General features: G+C 40.3%; 1 protein-coding gene across 2 annotated transcripts in view; it reads right to left on the reverse strand.

Annotated features, from left to right (window-relative positions):
- Positions 1-554: 554 nt before the first annotated feature.
- PRKDC (protein kinase, DNA-activated, catalytic subunit) overlaps positions 555-22,548 on the reverse strand; it is an 82,779-nt gene continuing 60,785 nt past the window's right edge. The window contains exons 67-86 of one of the 2 annotated variants that reach the window (XM_032124864.1): positions 22,174-22,282; positions 21,371-21,482; positions 19,626-19,815; positions 18,355-18,529; positions 18,076-18,266; positions 15,322-15,502; positions 14,669-14,829; positions 13,089-13,300; positions 11,998-12,085; positions 11,162-11,305; positions 8,352-8,556; positions 7,740-7,807; positions 7,249-7,469; positions 6,840-6,932; positions 4,902-4,994; positions 3,612-3,683; positions 3,327-3,528; positions 2,702-2,890; positions 1,957-2,096; positions 555-933 (exon numbers count right to left, since the gene is read on the reverse strand). In XM_032124864.1, coding sequence (XP_031980755.1) covers positions 729-933; positions 1,957-2,096; positions 2,702-2,890; positions 3,327-3,528; positions 3,612-3,683; positions 4,902-4,994; positions 6,840-6,932; positions 7,249-7,469; positions 7,740-7,807; positions 8,352-8,556; positions 11,162-11,305; positions 11,998-12,085; positions 13,089-13,300; positions 14,669-14,829; positions 15,322-15,502; positions 18,076-18,266; positions 18,355-18,529; positions 19,626-19,815; positions 21,371-21,482; positions 22,174-22,282 — 3,051 coding nt within the window. In that variant the 3' untranslated portion in view covers positions 555-728. The remainder of the gene's footprint in view (positions 934-1,956; positions 2,097-2,701; positions 2,891-3,326; positions 3,529-3,611; positions 3,684-4,901; positions 4,995-6,839; positions 6,933-7,248; positions 7,470-7,739; positions 7,808-8,351; positions 8,557-11,161; positions 11,306-11,997; positions 12,086-13,088; positions 13,301-14,668; positions 14,830-15,321; positions 15,503-18,075; positions 18,267-18,354; positions 18,530-19,625; positions 19,816-21,370; positions 21,483-22,173; positions 22,283-22,548) is intronic. The other variant, XM_032124872.1, reaches the window with a different exon arrangement.

Genomic DNA, 22,548 nt, shown 5'->3' on the forward strand with positions numbered 1-22,548 from the left:
CTTACAGCGCTCAGCTCTGTCGACAGCGACTTCTGGCTTGGGCCAAACAATAATTTGGAAATAACACACTGTGAGCAGTGCAGACTTCCAAAGGACAAAGATAACAGGGTAAATGGCTAATTGCTAAAAACAGTCTCATCATTACTATCTCATTATCCAGTAATGAAAAAGCTGTTCAGATACTTTAGGTGTTATCTAGAGCTAAGAGCTGTTTTCTGTTTAATTTCACCGTGTGGTTCACTGATACTATTGATATGAAAATCTTCTAATTTTAACTACAAATAGTATGTGGCTGCAGAATGGTTTCAGTCGATTGTCATCAAGGTCTCTGCAAAAGAAAAGCACAGACTCACTACATCACTGCACGGACGCCCACAAGTTTGCAGGGTATGAATTTGTGCTTTCCACTGAGGAATCTTAGTGCTTTTCAAATAAATCTTTAAGCTCTAGAGCCTCTCCAGTTCTTTCTACATTGATTTTAACGCAAAGACAATAAAGCTGCTTTGTTACAGAACCACACTCAAGAAAAATAATTTTAAAAAAAGAATCAAAAATCACTGTTTCAATACAGCTTTAATACAAAAGTTTATTTTCTCTATTAGTCAAGTTAACCGGTGATAAAAGTAGTTAAGAGCTTTTTTACTTTTTGGCCTTAAAATTCTGCTCTAGTTGCAGCTGTGTTTTAGGGTACAGATCCCTTGGCAGACAGGTTTGTAGAGGGCAGTTCCTCACATCCAGGGTTCCCATCCTTCCCAGACTCTGCCAAGAATATTGGGGTCTGTCGCTTGATCGATGAGGCACCTCACTTGGGTCTCCTCTGACAGTCCATCCTCTGGCTCTTTGGCTCTGATATCATGGTTAGAGTTACCACGAGCCACAGCTGCAAAATCATTATAAGCAGGCGACTTCTCATGGCCCAGGCGCAGTTCATCACTGAAATTGAGAACACAAAAATAAGCTCTTACTAAAAGAAACAAGCAAAAAATGTGAGATGGATTTTTAAACACAAAACAGCACTTGAAAAATAAAGCTTGAATTGAGATCAAGATGTGGAGGCTGCTCAAGAGCTGTAGAAGGCTTGGCCAGTGAAGACTGGTGACTTCAGGTGTCCTTTACTAGTAGGTATTTGGCATGAATATGCCAATCTTGTCAAAGGTCTCTAGCTGAACAGATGCAGCAGTTCACATCCAAGCTGTTGATCTCTTTACCTGCCCTCCTGATTTGTGCCTATAACAAGTATTTTGCTGCCTTTTCCAGTTCAGCCTTGACCGCAAAAGGGACTCCTCCCAAGTCCTGCACTTTTCAATATTTGTATGGTTTTAAAACAGGCTTGCTTTCTTTGCTTTACTGTCTTTCCCCTGATTAATCCAAAATGCCTTTTTAAGAGAGGATGGAAGGGATTAATTGTACTTTTAACTGAACTTTGAAGATATTCTGGCTTGAGCCAGACTTGACTAGACTGACATAAATAACCTGAGAATGCCACCAGATTTGAATTTGATGTTTCTCGTAAGCAGCTTTCCTCCATGCCTCCGCTACAGCTGGTTCAGGTTCCATTTCAAGCAATCCTCCATCAGAAGCATATATTAATTTAAATATGATCCCTACCCTGAAAGCAATGGAGACAAACATAAAGAACAGTGGGGCTGAAGAGTATGAGATTAAGCAGCCTGACAGGGAGAGGAGGCATATGTTGCCAGGAGCAGTAAAACTGCTCAGAAGGCCTGAGTTGGAGCAAGAAAACTCACAGAGAGATATCTGGTGTTTTGGCTGGCAGGGTGATTCAGAGAGATTGTACATGGACCAAAATTATTCTGACAGAGGGTTTGTTGAAATTTTGCCCTGTCTCTCTTCTCTTTTCCTAGGCACCATTCTATCCAAAGGGAGCAAGATCTGACACAGGAGCCTTCCAAAGCTCGTAGTGGAGCAGTTTAAAGCAAAAGGAGAGCATCTTACCAAGTGATTATTGCTGGATTGGCACCTGTAAGCTTTCTTCTGACATAGCTGACTTTTTGCAAAGGGTACCAGTTTACTTCAGATGTGTTTATTTCCTTAATCCACGTGCCTCCTTTTGCCAGCTGTCTTTGTTCAAAGTTCTAAGGAGAAAACAAATTTGCCCTATTTATCCTAAATCACACACTTAAAAAAGGCTTTTAAGACGAAGATCATAGCAAGTCAAGCCAGTATCTTAACTGCAGATGCAGTGGAGGACAAAGCAGTGAGATAATATCTAACTTGCCTGTGACCTTAATTTACAACTCAACTTACCGAAGTGCAACTAGTTTCAGATTTTTTTTTCTCTGTAACTATTAGTTCGATATATACAGTGCTGTTACGTAAGTTTAAGAGGTTCAACGCAAGAAGTTGAAAATATTTATGCTGGTGCTATAAGTGACATAATGTGATCAAGAGTAGCCCACATCTTTAGGATTATCATGAGAGATAAAGAGCAGTACACCGACAACACAGACATATGCTACTATTTTTTGTGCATAAATATAGAATTCTGTCATTTTAAAACACTTTCTTAAAACTTAAAATACTTTTAAGTTCAGTTTCTCTGAGAACTTAATAAAACCAAGAAAGATAAAAGGAGTACTGAGAGTGAGCCTCAAGGAATACTTCCTTTTTCATCAGTTTTATTCTTATTACAGTTTAAGAATTTTCACATGAAGAAAAAGGAAAGAGGACAAAACCCCACCTTCCAGTCCAAAGAAGGCTCTTTTACGAATACATCCATGGTGCTGATGAGGAGGTCTGGATCTGAACGATAAGCCCTCAGGGCGTGCACCATCACGCTGTAAATGAGTCCCCACTCTTTCACTGGCATCATCAGATTAACAAACTGGCGAGTCAGGCGAAAGGGCATCAACTCTGGCACACGCAAAAACTAGCCAAGGGGAAGGGCAGTCAAAAGAAAACAAGAAGTAAGAAGCCTTGGAACAGAAGGATTAGACGGGAATATTTTGTTCTTTTTAAGGTTTGAAACTGTCTTTGTCACTTAACTGAAAATAACGCGCAAAAGTAGAACTGAATCAAGTTGTGACATCAAAGCTCTAGTCATGAATATTCAGTGACAGTGGTTGAAAGCATGGTTGAACTGTGTAAAACACCACCATATTGACTCTGTGGAGTTCTATAGCTCACTGCTTGTCTGAGTATATCTGGACTCAGATATTGTATTCAATTAACTAGAAATAAGTTGTAAAGATTATTTTGCGCCAAAACAATGGCAACTGAAGAGCATCCAATTTAGTACAGAGAACACATGCGTAATCGCACATAACAAACGCAAAAGCTGTAACAAATTAGTTGGAAACAAATACCTGTGTGGCTGCACCAAAAGCGTATCCAAAGTCTATTCCCACCATGCCACCTGTCTCCTTGTTAATCATGAAGTTGGACAGATGCCTGTCTCCAATCCCAAGTATCCAGTGGCTGATGCACATCAGTGCATGAGAGCTGGCAAAATGGGAGCGCAGGGCGAGGAAGGCCTCGGGAGATGTGCTCATTTTCACAAAGGCTCGCCTTAACAAAACAGAACTCGCTTGTTGAATGCAGAGAAACACCAACATTTGTTTCACAATGTGCAGCCATCAGCAGCCACTTACCGCAGCAGGTCTTCTGGAACGCTGCTCTCCCGGCTTCTGAAAGACGTGACTGCTTCTGTACGGTTGGCATTTCTGCAAAGTAGTGGAGAAATAAAAGTAGCTGCTGAAATAACAGCCCCCTGCATGTTGAAAGTCAAGATATGCCCAGGATGGCAGCAGTGTACGGTGCTTACTCCAGTAGATGGTACAGCAAAGCCACAAAGAGTTCATCCCCCAGATTTTATCTGATATTACAAATGCCCCATCCCCTCTCTTTCTCACAAGGGTTATTTCCAAGTCTGACATTTCTAAATACAAAAGAGTATGTAGTTTTGTGTATTTTCCCCCAAATTAAGTAGATGAGTTGAGTTTTATTACAGCAATATCATCATGTCCTTTCTGGCTGGACAGTCTCTTCCAAGCAGAGGAATTAAGGCCCCAGTTAAATCTCTCAGCAACAGGCTGAGGCCATACTGACACTAGAAAGTAGTGCAGCACAGGGGAAGCAACAGAACTGAAGAACTGGTGCTGAGGGCATTCATGCCATGCAGATTTGGGGAAGGAGGCTTTGTCCTAGCCCATGTCTAGTTCTGAATGCTCGTGAGAGCTGAAATGTGTTGGGTGCTTTCCTTCCAGTCTACTTCCCTCTGAAAGGAGCAGAGTTGAGAATTAGAGAACAGCTCTTTGATGCAGCAGACAGAAGATGAATGGGGGTGATGGGGAATTACTTTAAAAGGACATTCTGGATCTGAATAAAAGTATTAATTCAGTTAACCGAGTCAAAGTTTTGCTTTAAAAAGCAATACATTTGCACGTTATGAGCTAATAAATGCTCCTCTGAATGCTTCACTTCACCACCCACAGTGCTAGATCTAGGTAGGTGTGGAAATTCCTCTGAGAGGATGCTCAAGTTGGGACCTAAACCACCAAATATTCTTAAATTCTCAGTGAATCATGGTGATTTTCTCTGTCCAACTCCAGCAGATGCTCGGGCTCTGAGGCAGCCTACCTAACTGCATAATCAGGAACAAGATGCCTAGGAAATAAAGTTGAAGAGCAGCATCTGCTTCTAGACACTTTCTAAAGGAAGTGAGCAAGCTTCTGGACGCATTCCTGTGCTCTGGTAGGATTTTTGGCAAGAGGAATTTTGCACAGCATCTCCAGTAAGAGAAAGCAGTAAAATGAGCAAAAATCAGATCTAGCCACCATATTATAATGCAGATCATACTTTTTTCCTGGAATTTCTACAACTCTGCATGTGTGCACATTCTAGTTTCTACATTTCACATGCAGTTCTCTTTTGAAACCCACCTGTACATAGCATGGTATCGAGAGATGATGCCCTGTGCTTTCCCACCCATCCTGGACAGCCACTCAGAATAGGCAGCACGAGGTCCTCTTGGGCTAGGGACAAAAAGAAGAAAAGCACTGATGATTTCCCTGTATCTATTTTCTATTTGATTACCCACAGGTTGTGTGCCGCTCTAACCCATGAGATTTTTATGCAAAGGAAGAGTCGGGAAGCTACAGCCTACATTAATTTTAGCCTTGCTATGGAAATGAAGTTTTTGCAGTCAGAGTATAGGCTGATCCATCCATCTCCTTCCCCCCCATCTTTGAACACACTTCAGTCATATCTGACAGATTAGACATCTCACTGGTGTTAATTTGTCAATAGGTACTGTGAAAATTAGATGCTGCCTCCAGAAGAAAGGTCCAAAATAATTTTTCCAGGGAGGAAAAGGTAATTTTGACACTGCCCTTGTAGCCTTTGAGAAGCCTTATGTAGTCTACCACAGTACATGCTGCCCTTTGTCCACCCAAATGGGCAGGGAATGCAGGAAGGCAGTTTGGTATCTTCTCAGCGTGCACGAGAGAGGAGGAATGAATGGGTGCTTGAACTTAGGGTATTAATCCATGAGAAGCCAGTATTCATCAGTTGCACTGCTTATGGAATAATTTGGTATTTTTCTCCCATCTTAACTAAATGCATCAGACATTAAACTTCTATTCCAGAGAGGCAGCAACTTAGCAGAGCAGCTGCCTTCTCTCTTCCTTCCAAAGCATGTTTTGAGATAGAGAATGCCATTTCCATTTAAGAAGCACTTATCAGTTATAGACTGTAGCCCATCACCTTGGGTTAAAGAAAAGTATTTCAAAAATTCAGGAAGTTGTTCCCCCCACCCCAACCAAAATTTTCCTTTGTGAGTGCTGTCACTTAACCATAGCTCAATATAAAATAACTTAATTGTCTTGACTGAGTAACGTATGGGGATCTTCCACATTGAGCATACTATAAATTTCCTCCCCTCACGAGATGGTTCCATGTGAGTCCTCCTTCACTTTCCCACTCAGTGAATTGAGATCAATGTAATACCACTGCTGTTCACAACAGTGAATCAGACAGCAGTAATGCAGGAACTGTAGCAGTTCCTAAACCGCTCACAAATCCAATAACCATAGAAATAAACACTCTTTGGAGTCCAACCTCCACGCTGGAGTTTCCTCCAACCTGCCCCATAAATGTTAACCAGTAAAAACAAATGGTGACAACAACACTCAGGCAAACCCAAACAAAGATTATGTAACTAAGAACCACATTGGTAAATTAAACCACATTTCTAAATTCCAGGACAGAACTAGGCTGAAATGCTAGAATTAAATCAATTTTACAAATATTCAACCTCCAATTACAATCATGAGAAAGCAATATAATTTATTCAAACCCAGCATTTGTATCAAGCCAGAGAGAGTGCTCTTTTACAGTCGTGTTCTGTGCATTTGCTGCCAATTTCCAGCCCCCATCACTGACTCACTGCTGAACTCAGGTTCTGAACAGCTCTGTCTCTATTCCCTTCCCCTGCCCCTATTGACCTAAGTCCATTTCCTGCCTGATCAAATCAAGAGATCAAAATCCTCTGCTTGTAAAATCAATCTGCTGATAAGGAAATGATGATGATAATGACGTCACACATGATTATAATTATAAGCCTCTTGTTTAAACAAGCTGGGTGGAGGATATTCCAGGTACAATGGCACTCGTTAAACAAACAGTTGCCAATTACTAATTTGGGTCAGGAAGTACAAACTGCCTCCTTGCTTATAAGTGCTTTTATTTCACTACTTAATAAAAAAAAAAAAGAAGAAAAAAAGAGAAAAGAAAAAAGAAAATCCTGCCACAAGACCGTCAGTTATCCAAAACCCCATTAGTAATGCTCTGTTAGAGCAGACAGCTAAACCAAGCGTCACCTGTAATAGCTGGTATCTTCCTCTTTAGACATGCTATTTTTAAGGAATTCTTTTAAGGTACAGGTATTTTCCAGCCACTTGATGAGTCCCAGTCTGGAACAAAGTAAGTCAGAGATAAGAACAAGTAGCTCAGAGCTGAACTTTAGAGGAACACCACAAATGGAAAGCAACACATTCTAGTGCCTACTAAAAGAAGGTTAACAGCTACCGATTTAAATATACTCTGAAAAACACTTTCCAGACAAAGCAATTTCAATGTTGTTTAAAAGGAAAAGGAAAAAAGATAAATTAAGCCAAGGCACAAAACACTCTCAATCTGAACCTGGCACACAAAATTCTCACTTTCCAACATCCCAAAAGTAATAGATGTTAATATAAAGATTTCTGTCCCTTCAAGATAAACGCCTACCTTGTTGTCATGGGGATGACCTGGTAAGTTTTTAACTGCATGTTTCTTTGGCTACATGCAGCATCCTGGGAAAGGATAATGTTCATTACATCAAAGAGCTGCTCAATGCGCTGGTCTTGTCGCAGGTCTTCACCACCTTTGACAAGAAAAGGATACTCCTGCTCATCGCTGCCTCGGATTGTTATACGTTTTGGCTTCCTCAAGGATTCCATTACACTTACCTTGGAAAAAGACAGGAAAAAGCAGAATATTTGTGACAGAAGACTTGGTCTTACAGAATCACCACTGGCATTAAGCATATCTGTCATTCCTAGATGACATAATCAATTTACTCAATTATACTAGGAAAACAAATGCCCACTTGCAGCCCTTCCTTTGTATGCTGCAAGATGTGTAAACAAGCAACAACCCTGCTACTGCCAAATTCTTCAGCTGGAATATGGACACAGATTTATACTACATAGGATTTTGACTCAATCTTAAAAACATACCCGTTCATCAAACCCAGAGATTTTTGCATGGTACTCTGGCAGTGGCTTCCCTTTTCCATCATACTGACCTGAAGTGATAGTGGAAAAAAAAAATTAGAAAAAAGTTACATAAACTGATGTTATTTTAAAGTGTGTTTAACACCAGAACACCCATCCAAATGTTTTGTCAAACTGGTAGAATGACAACTGAGAAGAAAATACTTTTACATGTGTAAAAAAGATCCAACATACACATAGTATGATTTTCATCTGTGAATTACTGATACCCTTTCCTTATCTCTTAGAATTGACCTCTTGATGGTTTCAGAAGACACAACCTTTTTTGAACTAAATTTAAACGCAGATTTATATTCAGATTTCCTGGAGTCAGGCCTTTAGAAAAATACTAAATTCTTAGGTAAGAGATACAAGCTTGAATACAATTTTAAAAATCAGGACTACAGTTTAAGAACAGATTTAAGAGATAATGAGTGAACAGAATTATTTCAAGTAAGGCCAGATAAGGCATAAAGCCAGAAAGAAGGGCCATATAGCCCATACAAGAAATAAAGCTCAAGAGCAGCAACTTTCTTGTAAGGGACAGTTCACTATCAACACTGAAGGGGAACTTACCAGGAACCTCTAGTTCATTCCTCAAGAACTCAGCTTTGAATTCACTCATCCATGGTGAACATTCTCTGAGGTTCCCAGGTTCCTTATGGGTTTTGCTCATTTTTGAGTGGAGAGACGTTGCAATCTCACCAAAGTCACTTATCTTCATATCCAACAGTTCTGAACCACCTTTGCCAAAATGATCATCCAGGTCCTTCCCAAAAGCCTAACAATCATTTATAGAAAGGAATCCTGTTTACACAGTGCTAGACACCACCTAAGAGCACCAAAACAGTACCTTCCTATCTACACACACAGCTCGCTTAGATATCAGGAAGAAATTCTTAATATAAACCAGAACAGGCTGCCCAGAGAAGCTGTAGATGCCCCATCCCTGAAGTGTTCAAGGCCAAGTTGGATGGGGCCCTGAACAACCTTGTAGTGGGAGCTGCCCCTGCCCATGGCAGGGGTGTGGAAACCAGATGGTCTTTAAGGTCCCTTCCAACCCAAACCATTCTGTGATTCTGTGAAATGTTTTAGATGTTTTATTTACTATCGGATTTATTATCTGTGGATTTATTACTGCTGAGCAATAATTTTGGACATAAAATGTATAAACTCATATTTAAAAGTATTTGAAATATCCTGATAAAGGAAAAGTGCAAAGTCATTTCACATGGGCCCATTCAATAAACAAAGTAAGCATTATCTACAAATAGTTAACTGAGTTGACTTCCTGTGTTCATAATTCAAGGTTCTAGAAAAACCAAATGTTTCTTCTTGGACCTGGAAAGATACGTTTTTTTAATGCCTGATCATTTTTCTCCCAAGCTATGAAAACACAGCTATTTCACTGCAGTAAATGAAAATACAAAAAACATTATCCTTTTGAGGAGACTGCTAGTCAAAAACACCTTTATCCCTTAAATCTATTTCCAGATTATGAGCCTGAAGTATTGCACATAGTAGAGCAATTTTATGTGTTAGTCAAGAGAGACAACTTTTTTTCCCCAGCAAGAACACTAGAAACGATACAGTTATTCTCACAGCACGTTTTGTTTCTTCATAATAATGCATTGTGAAAGCAAAGAATTCAGAGCCTGTGCATCATCACCTTGACTCTCTTCTGAAGCTACTCTCTGCAGGAGTACTGCTCTCCCTCTTCCCTTTAACAGAGAGGAACAACCCTGATATCCCTCTCTAGCATGTCTCTTGCTCTTCTTTCGGTATCTTCTACTACTGCACATTTCAGCTTCTTAAAGAGCCATGGATTTTTTTTGTGTGGGCACACAAATCACCCAAAGAGCCTTTGTGCTTATGCCTGCCATGTCCCTTGCTGTGCATGCACCCTATATAGCTGCTCCCCTCTCCCTACCCCCCACCCTGACACCGGCACATCCTGCACATTCTTATCCCCTGCTCTTAAGTTTAAAGTCATTATCATCAAAGTCCCATCTTATCTCACAGCAACACATTCAAAGGGCTAGTGTGCCCCTCAACTCCCAATTACCCTTTCTGCTTCATTATCACCTCACCTCCTCCCGACTCCACCTTACTCTCATCCTCCACCTTTCCCGCTCATGGGGAAGGAATCTCCCTACAGATACCCAGGTTAGTTTATCTAATGCTAATGTGACATAAGGATGGCCACATGGGAGAGAGCTGGATGCACCCCGCCCTGGCCACGGGGCTATGCACATAGAGTGCAAGCAGTCAGGATGCTCTTTCTACAGGAGTATCACTCTCCTGGCCTCAGCAATTTGCAGCTCAGGGCTTTCTGGACCAGGAAGTGTGCATTTGTATGTAAAAGCTCTCAAAGCATTTCCCCCTCTCCGTGCTACTGCCTGCTTGCTATTTGAACCCATGAAAGCACCTGTAATAGCCTGCAGCAGGAGTTCAGTACTTAAGTGTGTACTGAATGAGGAAACACTTCTCAGTGGTCTGAACCTGCCACTTCCATAGAGTATTTACTTCATGTTTGGCACTCCCGATAGAATCACAGAATTGTTAGGGTTGGAAAAGACTTTTAAGTTCACCAAGTCCAACCATGGGACTGATGTTAAGAGCTTTATTGTACCTGGCATCATTGCATCTTTTCCAACTGGAGGAATGCTAAAGTTGCTTACGCAGTGGTTACTCTGTACCTCTGATTATTCTTGCCACTTTGAACCTCATCCAATTTTACTATATCTGTGTTGAGAATACTGCAGACAAGGACTACAACATTCAAGAAGCAAGAGTCAGGGAAGGCTGCTATGCCAATGTACAAATCCAGGTTCAGCTCTCTGTTCTTAAGAATGATGAACATTCACTTTTCTTTCTTGACTGCCCTTGAGTATTCACAGCTGATGTTTTCAAAGAACTACCACAAATCAAGATTTTGTTCTTGAATTGCAATAGTCAGCTAAACCCCAAAGAATTTCTATGTGATACTAGGGTAATTAAATTTTCTTGCCACACATGTTACTTCATTTTCTACACTGATTTTCACCACTTTAGAACTCAGTCAGTTTTGTAAAGTCTTCTCTATAATTCTTCATAGTTGTAACTCTTCTGTATTACTTACCCTAAGTAACCTTGTATTGGCAGCAAATTTGAGTAGTATAATACAACAAAACTCCCTAAGAACATTTATTCCTGTAGGGCAGTTAGAAGAGGAAAGTGAACTATGTTAACTCCATGGCTTCTAGAAAAGAAATCCCAGTCCTGTACTCCTGACTTGATCAAGTCTCATCAAGTCCTGCAGCACCTGTAAAAGCTGTGATCTTTTGACTTTCTATTGTCTTCTAGAAAAGCACATGATGTCAACGCTACTCAGGAACCTCATATACCTGAATAAACCTTTTCCTCGTCAATCCAAGGCCAGGAGCGTCCAAATTTCCCAAATTCCTGTACATTCTTTCATACATTTCCTTAAGCTTCTTTTTGTTTCTCTGAGGTTTTGACAATTCATTTTTGACATCCTCAGTCCAATCCTGCAAAGAGAAGAAAACAGATGAGTACTGAGAAAAGATTTAGTGACCCTTGCTTTTCAGTAAACCACTCAGATGGCACTGGGGTTACTGTATTTAATAGTAGTCAACTATTATGTGTCTTTTGACAACAAAAAGAACAACCAAAAGACTGTGGAAATATTTTCCTTTCATTCTGTGTCTTGATAAAATGTTTCTACTTTATTACAACAATTATGTTTACTACCATAGTGTTTAGTGCTAACTAAGAAAGCCTTTGTGGGGCCAGGAGTGGCACCAAACACAGGGCAAGAATCCTTTGGACAAACAAGTCAGAACGTAGACAGGATGCCCAGCAGGAAAAGGGCGTAAGAACACAAGTAGTCCAAAATTACGAAGATGGCCACAAATGATAATTCTGTAAGGCTTTCAGAATGATTAAGAAACACTGACTGCAGGGCAGGGCATAGACCCTGAAGGGGAAAGCTGAAAAGGGCTGAAGCAGAACATCCAACTGGCACAAAGGAGGGAGCCCCTCACCAGTGAAAGCTGCTGACAGCACCTGGACATCACCATCATCATCATGTGCTGGTGCTGAGTTGAACCACTTCCTGTGGCTGTGGTGTCAAACTGAACGGTGTCAGGCTCCACCCAGCACTTGCTCTTGAACAGAGGGAGAAGAATGAAGGGGAAAGGGGGGAAAAAAAAAACTTTACCTTGAAAATCATTACAGGATTAGAGAGCTGCTCCAGGGAGTGAACAAAATCTTGAACTACTCCTCCTCTATCCAACTTATTCTTGATCCTTTAAAAGAAGAGAAAAATGCATCACAATGCAACAGGAACTATCACCACCTTGCCTGCAGATAAGCAATGATCTGGACTGTCTGCTGTATACAAGAATCTGGTAAAATAATTCAGGTGTAGGCAGGTGAGACTCCCTCAGAATTCCCTCTTGGGCTGCATGACTGTTTATATGTTGACTAAACATGCCACACAACTCCCAATTATTTAATTGTATGTCCCACTATGAAAATAGGAACTTGGTGAGTGGAAAGCATGCTTGAAACAGACACAGGCATTGACCAGACTATACACCCTGTCATGACAGTTATTGAAGGGTGATACTGTCTGTGAAACACAAGACTATATTTTTATTTTAAGCAAAAATTTATTCAGCAAATGTATCAAACTTGAGAAAAAGGCAAAAAGACACCCAAAATGTAGTTCTACAGCATTGTGTGATAGAAACTGATTTTTGCCTGGGGATTAACTCAAGTGTTACTTCATGGCAAAATGGGCAAGGGAAGGCTTGTAGGAGAAACTGCATGTTGCGTACTGAAAAAGCAAAGAACACCACTGCCAAGAGCTGCCATTCCCCAAGATAACATGCATCCATTTCACTGCTCTCTCTGAAGTCTGGCAGGAGCATCTATTCTATTTAAACACACCTGCTTCCTCTTGGTATTAGAAAGATTGTAAATGTTCAATACCACAGAATTACAAGGAAAAACGGGTTGCCTCTCTTTGGTCTTTTTGTTTTATCTTGGAAAACTTCTAACTTCCAACAGCCTGGGTACTATATGTATCCAACACTTCATAAAGTATTCATGCCACCAACCTGAGTATGCCTGACACTGACAGAGCTGATGTCTTGCATTTCTCTGTGCCTTTAAATGAAAACTCAAGACCACCCTCTAATATTTCTCGTGCTCACTGAAGAAAACAGTTTGCGTATGAAGAATAAATAAATCTGTCCACTCCTGAATAAAAAACATACAAAAGAGCTACTCCAATTGCAAATTCACCTCTCTACAAACTCCTTGTTCTTGCAACCAGCTGCAGTATCTTTGAAGCAGTAACTTTCACTGCTGATCATGAAAGGGTAGATGAGTGCCTGGGGATAGGTATTTGCAATCTCTTCAACAGTATGTTGTACAGCTACTGCTTCATCCTTGTCCAGTAGTGCCATCATCTGGCTAATCCAACCGATGAACTGCCAACAGGGAACCGAAGAAAGCTGCAAAAACAGACACTGCTTTCAACTTTGGTCCTCCTCAAAAGCACCAAACATAGCAAACAAATGAAACTGCTCCATGGTGCAGCCTGACAGGGAGAAACATGAAAAGGAAACAGAGAATGTCAACTAGGGGTGCAAAACATCCTCCGACGAAGCACAGATTTGATTATTACTATCACTACTACTACCACCACCGCTGCTGCTTAATAGGTTTTCCATTATAAAGATTTGCAGCTTGTTGATCAATATGAGGCTTTACACTCAAACTTGTGGCCTTTGTCTCTGGATGCAATACAATAATTTTTCATCATCACATACAAACAACTCAAAAGTCTGAAGGAATTCACCATTGGGTTGAAGTCCCGATTTGAGTAAAAAATGCCAGGAAGGGGAACACTGAAACTCCTATCACAGTTTTGTCCTCTGTTCAGCTTTAAGAATTGCTAATAGAATTTATTATTAGATTGTCAGTATTTATCTCACGGAAAGACAGAGGATAGGATAAATAAATGCCTGGTGAACTCCCTTTCTGGGTGAGATTTGTCAACTGGACCAGGTGTCAGGTTCTGTTTGAACTATTGGTGTTTCACTGTGGACACGCCTTATGCACCTCAGTCATTTCTTCTATTTTCCCAGTTCCTTGGGATAACTAACCCGAGTTTCTGTCTCACTTGAGTTCCTTCTCTGACAGGGCCTGTTGCTCTGGGAGCAGCAGCACAATGACACTGGCTTGAAAAGGCATGCAGGCCAAGGCAGGAACAAGCATGAGTCACAGAGAAGGTCTCAGCTTATCTGCCCCATGGCAGCAGGGAAGGCTCATGGTATCCTGCTATGGAATGGCAGTGGAAAGTCAGGTTGTAGAAGGAAGGAAGGAAGGAAGGAAGTGGGAAATACAAAGGAAGACAAAGCTTCAGAGGTAGTAACCTCTGAAGTGAAGGAGGACTGGGAAAGGTGGGAGACATGGAATGAGTCTGGAAAAGCTGCTGGCTTCCTGCATACAGGAAACTCAGCCTACAGGAATAAGATACATTCCTCACCCTAATACTAACCACCTTTATCAGCTCATTTATATTGTTCTGAAGGAAAAAAACCCCAAAACATACCAGAGTTGTTCTCCAGCAACTCTCAAACTAGCATTTGGAATCAGAATAATGACAAAAATTTGAACTTTTAAGAAAAACTTTTCTGTCCATATGAATTACTCAGCAAGTTACAGAAAAGACAAGGAACAATGATGGGATAAAATTTATCTGATTTCCCTGAAGCAAAACTTACCAGTCTAACCTCTCTATGTATCCAGCCTCCACCCCCACCTTTAAAATTTGATTTACAGCAACATTTGCTGCCAGAAAAATTGAAGCAACTAACCTCTTGTGTCACTAGACCCAATGTCTCTGCTGGATATCTTTCAATTATTTGGAGCAGTCTAGGAAATCGCAGCCTGGCTTCTCTGGAATTCAGTTTTAAAGCTTTTATCATTTTCTCCACGACAATAGCTGGGAACTGCTGCAGATCCAGAGTGTCAATTTCTGCCAAGAGACATTAAGCTAGAATTATCAGAAACACCATTACTTGTTCCATGTCTTTGATCATCTGAAACATTCATCTTTACAATTTGGTATTTTTTTTCAAGTGTATTTTGTATTTTTACTTTGTTCTCCTTCCCATCTGTTTGAACTGGACACATCTGCAACACATCTACTTGGGGACTGTAAGGATTAGCTTTATCAGGAAGCTGCATCACTGCTGGTATCTTGCCTGCTTTAAATACAAGGCTGCTGTGGTCTGGGAAGGAACAAGGGAAGCATCTGCTGGATATGATATATTTCTCACAAGTAAGGAGACTACAAGTGCTTCACTAGTACCAAAGCTAGCAGTAACAGTGGATGTGAAAAAAGGAATACAAACACTGCTGAACTGGAGGTCAAACTGCTCCATCTAAATTCCAGCTGTGGGTATAGGAAAAGCTCATGGATCACAGATAAATACACCTCACAAGCTTAGGAGAAATCCTGACTAACCAAGCAAGCCTTCCTCTTCCCTGCGCAGATACTGGTCACAGAAGCTGATCAGAGTCATATATGCATCGACAACTCCCACCACGTCCACGTGCTCCATGGAGTGGGACTGCACCTCCTCCTCCGACTTCCTCACGGCACAGCTGAAACACTGAAAAGCCTTCTTGTTCAGACCCGCCAGCACCTGACATTCAACCACCAGAGGAAAAAAGCACACATTAGCAAGTAGCACTGAACAATCCTTTCTGAAACTGGAGCTTCTTTGCAAGTCTTGAGTAGATAAAACTTGAAGTGTTTTAAGATGTTCTGAGCAGCTGATACAAAGGAAAAAAATTGGGATGTTATTTCTAGCAGTGATTTCCAGAACTTTAGTTTCCACAATTTTTCAATGGAAATATATAAACCACAATTTAAACTTAAATTAGTCTTTGGACATGTTAACTGGAATTTTTGTCACTGCAAAAAAGTTAACATTAATAAAGTTTTTGGAAACAGTTAACAGAAAATACAATAAAACTTTCGGAGTTTTTCTTCGATTAAAACATAACTGCAACATCTGCATAACAGTTACACTTGGAATTTGTGTTAAAAAAAGCATGCATCAAACTCTTTTGAATCTGATGCCTTTTTCCCTATTATAAATATAGTAATATTCATCATACATTTCTAATGCAGCTCATGCAATGGGTGACGTGACAAGATTCTTTACACAATCACAGAAGCACCAAGGTTGAAAGAGACCTTCAAGATCATCTGTCCAACTGCCAACCCAGCACCACCATAATCACCCCTAAACCATATCCAGAAGTGCCACACCCAGATGCCTCTTGAACACTTCCAGGGAGGGTGACTCCACCAACTCAGACTCCACTGGACAACTTAGTCCAATGCCTGACCACTCTTTCATTTAAAAAAAAAAAAAAATATTCTAATATCCAATCTGAACCTACCTGTCACAACTTAAGCCCATTTCATCTAACCCTCTCACTTTGGACATGGCAGAAGAGACCAACCCTCACCTCACTACAGTCTCCTCTCAGGTGGTTGTAGAGAGCAGTGAGGTCTTCCCTGAGTCTCCTTTTCTCCAGGCTAAAGAATCCCAGTTGCCTCAGCTGCTCCCCACAGGATTTGTGCTCCAGACCCTTCCCCAGCTCCGCTGCCATTCTTTGGACAGGTCCTAGCACCTCAATGTCTTTCTGGGAGTGAGGGGCCAGAACACAGGATTCCAGGTGCAGTCTCACCACTGCTGAGCACAGCAGGACAATCACTTCTCTGGCCCTTCTGGCCACACTAAATGCTGTAACTGAAATTAAATAGTCAAGTAGGTAGAAGGAGACTACCAGGGTCTGAGTAGTGCTTAATACTAAGCTAAAATAAGGCTAAGCTTCTTAATCTTACAGATACAGAAATACCTGCTATGGCAATCTTACTCATCTGACACTTGACATCTGCTCATCTTTTAGATTGCCTAAAGAAGAATGCTCTTAAGAATTAGCTAATAAATTAAGCTCAAGCTTTTGCTTAAGTTTCTACACACCAGAAAATTTAAAACCTTTTTTTTCCAGGAATTTCTTCTTGGTCTGCTTTACTTTTAACAACCATGAAACACAAATTAAGAACATTTGTTTTGTTTTATACTAATATGGTTCATATTCCCTGAAGTGATCCTGCAAGAAAGATGGAGAGGGATGTTTTACAAGAGCATGTAGTGACAGGATGAGAAGCAATTGCTTCAAACTGAAAGAGAGTAGGTTTAGACTGGACATTAGGAGGAAGCTCTTTGCTGTGAGGGTGGTGAGACACTGGAACAGGCTGCCCAGGGACATGGTGGTTACCCCATCCCTGGAGGTGTTCAAGGCCAGGCTGGATGGAGCTCTGAGCAACCTGATCAAGTGGAAGGTGCCCCTGGCAAAGGCAGAGGGGTTGGAGCTAGATGATCTTTAAGGTCCCTTTCAACCCAAACCAATCTATGATTCTATATATAAGGGTCTTCACGGTGGCTTTATAAATTAGTAGAAATAAGCCAACAGTGGCACTTCAAATTCTGTATCCATTTGACAGACAAGAAGTCAATGCCCCCATTGTCATGGTGGGACACCATGTCCCCAGCATGTGGGACAATTGACTGCAAATATAATTTTAGTTGCAGCAAAGTCTGGTACTGTATTCTTCAAATGCACACCTACCCAAAATAGGCAAAGATGACCTGCATGTGCTCTGCCTTAAAAATCCCTCTTCTCTCTTCCATTAAAATTACTTAGATAAAAAAAGTGTATCACCATTATTATCAGTATTATAAATATCTCTTTATCGAAGAGAACAGTCTGGGAGCATGAAGCAGGTCACAAAGGCCCAGCTGAAATCAAGGTATTCTTTGAGGATCCCAAGCCTTGTCTACCCACTGTACACACAGCTGCTCTGACCATGTCTTTCCCCTCCACTCAAAATGCAGGTACAGAGAAACACAAGAACATTCTCCCAGTTCAAAAGGCTAGAGTGATGCAGAACTCCAGGAGAGCAAAACCTGGAAGAAACAGCAACCACAGTTTGTTCTTTCATTCTGTCTTTCTGTCTTTCCGTCTGTCTTTCTTTCTTTCTCTTTCTCTCTCTCTATCTGCTGTTGCTGGACAAATCACTGCTAATGCAGACAGGTTTCACATGCTCTGTACCTATCCATAGCCATCACTACCTACCGAAGTAGTAATTTGTAGTAATTATGATACTGAAATAACTAAAAGATCTTCCCCTCCCGTTTACCTTTTTAGGATTCTCAAGGCTTTCTCCTGATATTACTGATATCTTTCCAGCCTTTTCTTTCTCAATTTGCTCAAGACACCTTGGGTCCCGACTAAGAGCATTGGCCATGATGTGATATGTAGTACCCAGAAGAAGATTTTGGTTTCGGAAGGCCATTATGTTCTTGCTGAGATAGTCAGATTTGGTATCTTCTGTTGGAATTCAAAAACAAAAGTTGGTAACTGGACAACAAAGCAACTTTGTAAAATAAACAAGGTGAAGCAAAGAGAAGGTTGTTACCAAGCAGGGAGATGGTTTTCAACACTGAGAGCACGCGTTCAGGACAGCTCAGATTGTGGCTGCTACTGTGAGTGAAGCGGCAATAGGCGTAATTCCACCTCACCAGCCAGTCCTCCCTCGTTCTGGCTTCTTTGCGCAAGTCCTTCAGGAGCTTCTTGGCAACTGCAAAGCTGTTCTGCATTGGGATCAAGAGAATTTTCAGACAATATATCTGAAGAAGGACTAAAACTGACTGCAACCAAGTTAGGGATGAGAAGATTTAAGTAACACAAGTGAAGTTGCAATAAGGCAAAGAGATGTCCACTGCTTGCCAGGTCTCATATTCAGAACCAGATTTGTGCTAATGAAGAAGTTCGAAAAGCAAAAGAGAAGAACAGAGGTTTAAAAAACTGAGAAAATAATTCCAGCTGCACGACTCAACAAGCATTTAACTGCTCTGTAGTACAAACACATACGGGAAAAGCAACTTGATTTAATATATTGTTAAGAAAATCACTTGAGTTTATGTTTCGATGAGAAGTTTCACAACAGTAACATTAAAGGAAATCTAATTTTTCACTTACTGCTTCAAGAGTGTATAGTCAACAAAGCAATAATGTTACATTTGCTTGTCACATTGCTTAAAATAAACTCTTGTTAATGACTGCAGACTTCTGCAGCATCTCAGAAGATGGGAGACCTTGACTTAATTATTCAACTTGTCTCAAGCTTGAAACACCAAAGGCCCATCATCAAAAAGGCTGTTCCAGTCATTTCAACAGCCAGATTCAACCCAAAATTTCTAAGTCACTTTACTTCTTTGTTAGCGTTAACTAACAGCAGTAATGAAAACTATGAAAAAAAGAAATTCAGCATTGCTGATTGAAGTAAATTATACTAATTCAGTAAGAATTTGATTTGTTTTCTTGTACAGAAGAGATTATTTATAAATAAGAAAGCATAATTCTTGACTGCAAGCATCCCTTCCATTAAAGACTGAAATATTTCAGATACTTTATCTGCCCTTCAGAGTGTTCAAAACCATCTGTGGATCAAAGGGGGCTTCAGGCATATTTCCAGTAATGACAAGTTATCATCAACTTTGTAATTAACATTTATCCTTTTGTTTTCTTTCATTGTGGAACTGACTTTCTTGAGCTTTCAAAATGTCCTGGACAGTAGGGTCAAAAAGAGACAAGGTTTGCCCTGGCAAAAGGGTACCATAGCCCACCTTAAAGGCTTTTCCTATGTATTTTCTCACCAAATTGGAAGCTATCAGACAGTATATTCACCTGTTTCCTGGCACTTTCTATCATCTTCATTTTCATATTAAATTTGCAGCTTTTAATCATGGAGTAAATGTTTTCACTCTGTTGATCCACTTCCATTTGGTCACCAGCACTGTATTCTCCGTCCACCTCCATACTGTCATTGGCCTGATCAGAGGGAAGCTTTTCCTGCAGTTTGTCAAGAAAGAAACACCTGCACAACAACAACAGGGGCGTAGATCACTCTGGTATACATTCAAGGGAATCAATGTTCAAAAGTGTTGATCTGTCTAACAGCAAACAAAGCTAATAAAAAATGTCAAACTACAGCTATCACCTTTAGCAGGGCTAAACACAGGCCTCAGAGTCTGGACACTCCTAAGAGGGGCCCGGCTGGCCCTGAGAGCATTCAGGATCTCGAACTAACAAGATTAGTATTAGAAAATGTCCATTATAGGGTGGGATTTTTTGTTAGTTAGTTCATTTGTGTAAGCTACAGTCCCGAAGTTCACCAAGCCGTAACTCGTAACTCGCATTCCAACTTGATGGAAGTGCAAACAAACAGGAGTCTCAATTATTTAGGGTGAGTGCCAGGCTGTATTTTATGTCAACCTGCTCTTCAAATGTTTATCACATCAACACATGGCAACATCAAAGTCTGTGTTGCAGACCAGATCAGCAACCGCACTCAGCTTTTGAAAGGGAATTGCCATGAATCAATGCTGAATCCTGTCACTCCACAACTAGTCCTATCTAATTTAATAGCACATCTCATTATGCAGACTGTTACTCAAAGCAGAGGACAGCACTGCAGTCTGAAGTGGCACTTGGAACATCCTTTGTTTTTAATTTGAGACAAAGGTTTTCTAAGCACAAAAAGTGTTTAAGACCCTGACAACCCTTCAAGTCATAAACGTTTCAAAACTTTTTTCAAAAGTAAGCCATGCCACGTTTTCTGCCTTATACCGAACTGCAAAAAGCTCTTCTGTAGCCATGCTTTCCTGACACCAAGAGATAATAAAATAAATTACAGAGCACAGTATGTATCAGCAGAGCTACTGAAGAAGTTATTGCAAGGAAGGAGGACTAATCTGGATTTGCACTGGAAGAATGAATTGAGATGAAGACAGACACCACGGCAAGGACAGAAAACCTTCAAATTTGTAAAAGCATTCCAGTTTCTTCAGAGCTAATCCAAAGGAGTCTCCAGCGAGCCTTTGTTCTTTCTAGCAACAGTTGCATAACAGAAGTCTCCAGTTAAAGCAGTGGCCATTAACTTTCCTATAAACAGGTGAAGCACTGAGAGTGACATGGCTGGGCTTGTTTTATATACTCCCTCATTTTGGAACTGCCTACAAAGTAGGCAAGTATTTTTATTCATAACAGATTGGCCTTTTGGGTGGTGTTTCATTGAGCTAAATGCAGCTAATCTACACAATTACAAGTGAGTATGTTTAAGAGCTGCTGAAATGAGCCACCTTACACAGTGCATGTAATCACTGATGCAAGAAAATGACTAAGCTAACATCTATGTTTCCCTATTAAAATACAGTTTATTCTCAACCTCCTTTGGCTCCTCACCACAAGTTAGTCATACAAACTGCCCAGTTATATTGAAAAAGTTACTACCACAGTTAAAAAAGAAAAAAAACCAGTCATACATTGGATCAAAACCTTCCCACATATGAAAACAAGCAGCATTAGAAAAAGCACTTCCTGGAACTCCACAAGCAGACAGAACTCAAGCTAACCCAAGAATGCAATTTTACCGATTTGTAATGATATCATCCCAGATGTTCATAGGATCCATTTTAGCATCTGGATATCTGCTTGTCCAAGTTCTGAGAAGTCTCTTAAGGGAAGCCTCTGAAGCTAAGTTACCTAGAAATCAATTAAGAACATTTTAAATGCATCTGAAGCCAAACAGCACAAAAATGGGCTAAAGAAAACATAGTCTAACATTCAAACCAGAAAAACTGCAATTAAGCAATGCACTTGCATTTCTGGGACTGCATTAAAAACACTACTTAGTGACCATCATATTACTTTTGTTAGTTGCTGAGGCACAGGAGATTTCGTAAGGACACCTGCATCAACTGCCACTGAGGATCACCACCAGGTATTTTCCTTTCCATATAGCAACATGCTGGAATATAGTGGAACTGTTAACTAAATTTAGTATCTAATTTGGTTTGTGCACATAAATTTGTACTTCAGGCCTACGTCAGTAGGTACAACTTATATACCACATCCATTTTTTTATCTCTGCTAACTGCTATTTACTACCAAAAGTTACTCTAACAAAAAAAGCTTAGTTTAAAACTTTAATTGACACCTTTAAAAGAGATGCTTAACTCTTATCACAAGAATTATGCTAATTGAACTTTGCAATATAACACAAAGTTATGTTCAATCCTATCTTACAAAACTGTAATAGTTCTTACTGTCAAGAAGACAGTAAGAAGTAATTCCAGACTTATGCTCCTTCAAACAGCAGTTCAGAAATTCAAAGTTCAGGAAACCATGATTACTGAATACAAAAAGAAAATTGCTTGAGAAAAAAAATCTTTACTTCTCTTGGTCATAAAATTGATGAAATCCTGTATTTCTGTCAAAGCTTGTACAGACTGCAGTTTGGTCATCCGACTTTGATATAACAAGGAATCAATACTGGAGTAGCTCTGAAAAGAAAGGGAGAGAATCAGACAGAATTTAAAGCATGGTTCTGTTCAGTGCTCTACAAACTATTGATCTGACGCTGCTATACATTATGCTTTAGAACCCAACCTCTTGCAAGTAATTTAATAGTCCATAATCAGAGAGCAATTCTGCTTTGGACAAGCACAGAGGCACAGTCTAGCTGCAATTTCTATCCTAGGTTTTAGCAAAGTCCTACAGTCTAATTAGAACTTGGTAATGGATGGAACTTGTAAACTTCTCAATGCAA

The sequence above is a fragment of the Corvus moneduloides genome, chromosome 1 (assembly GCF_009650955.1).
Source record: "Corvus moneduloides isolate bCorMon1 chromosome 1, bCorMon1.pri, whole genome shotgun sequence".
Taxonomy (NCBI): domain Eukaryota; kingdom Metazoa; phylum Chordata; class Aves; order Passeriformes; family Corvidae; genus Corvus; species Corvus moneduloides.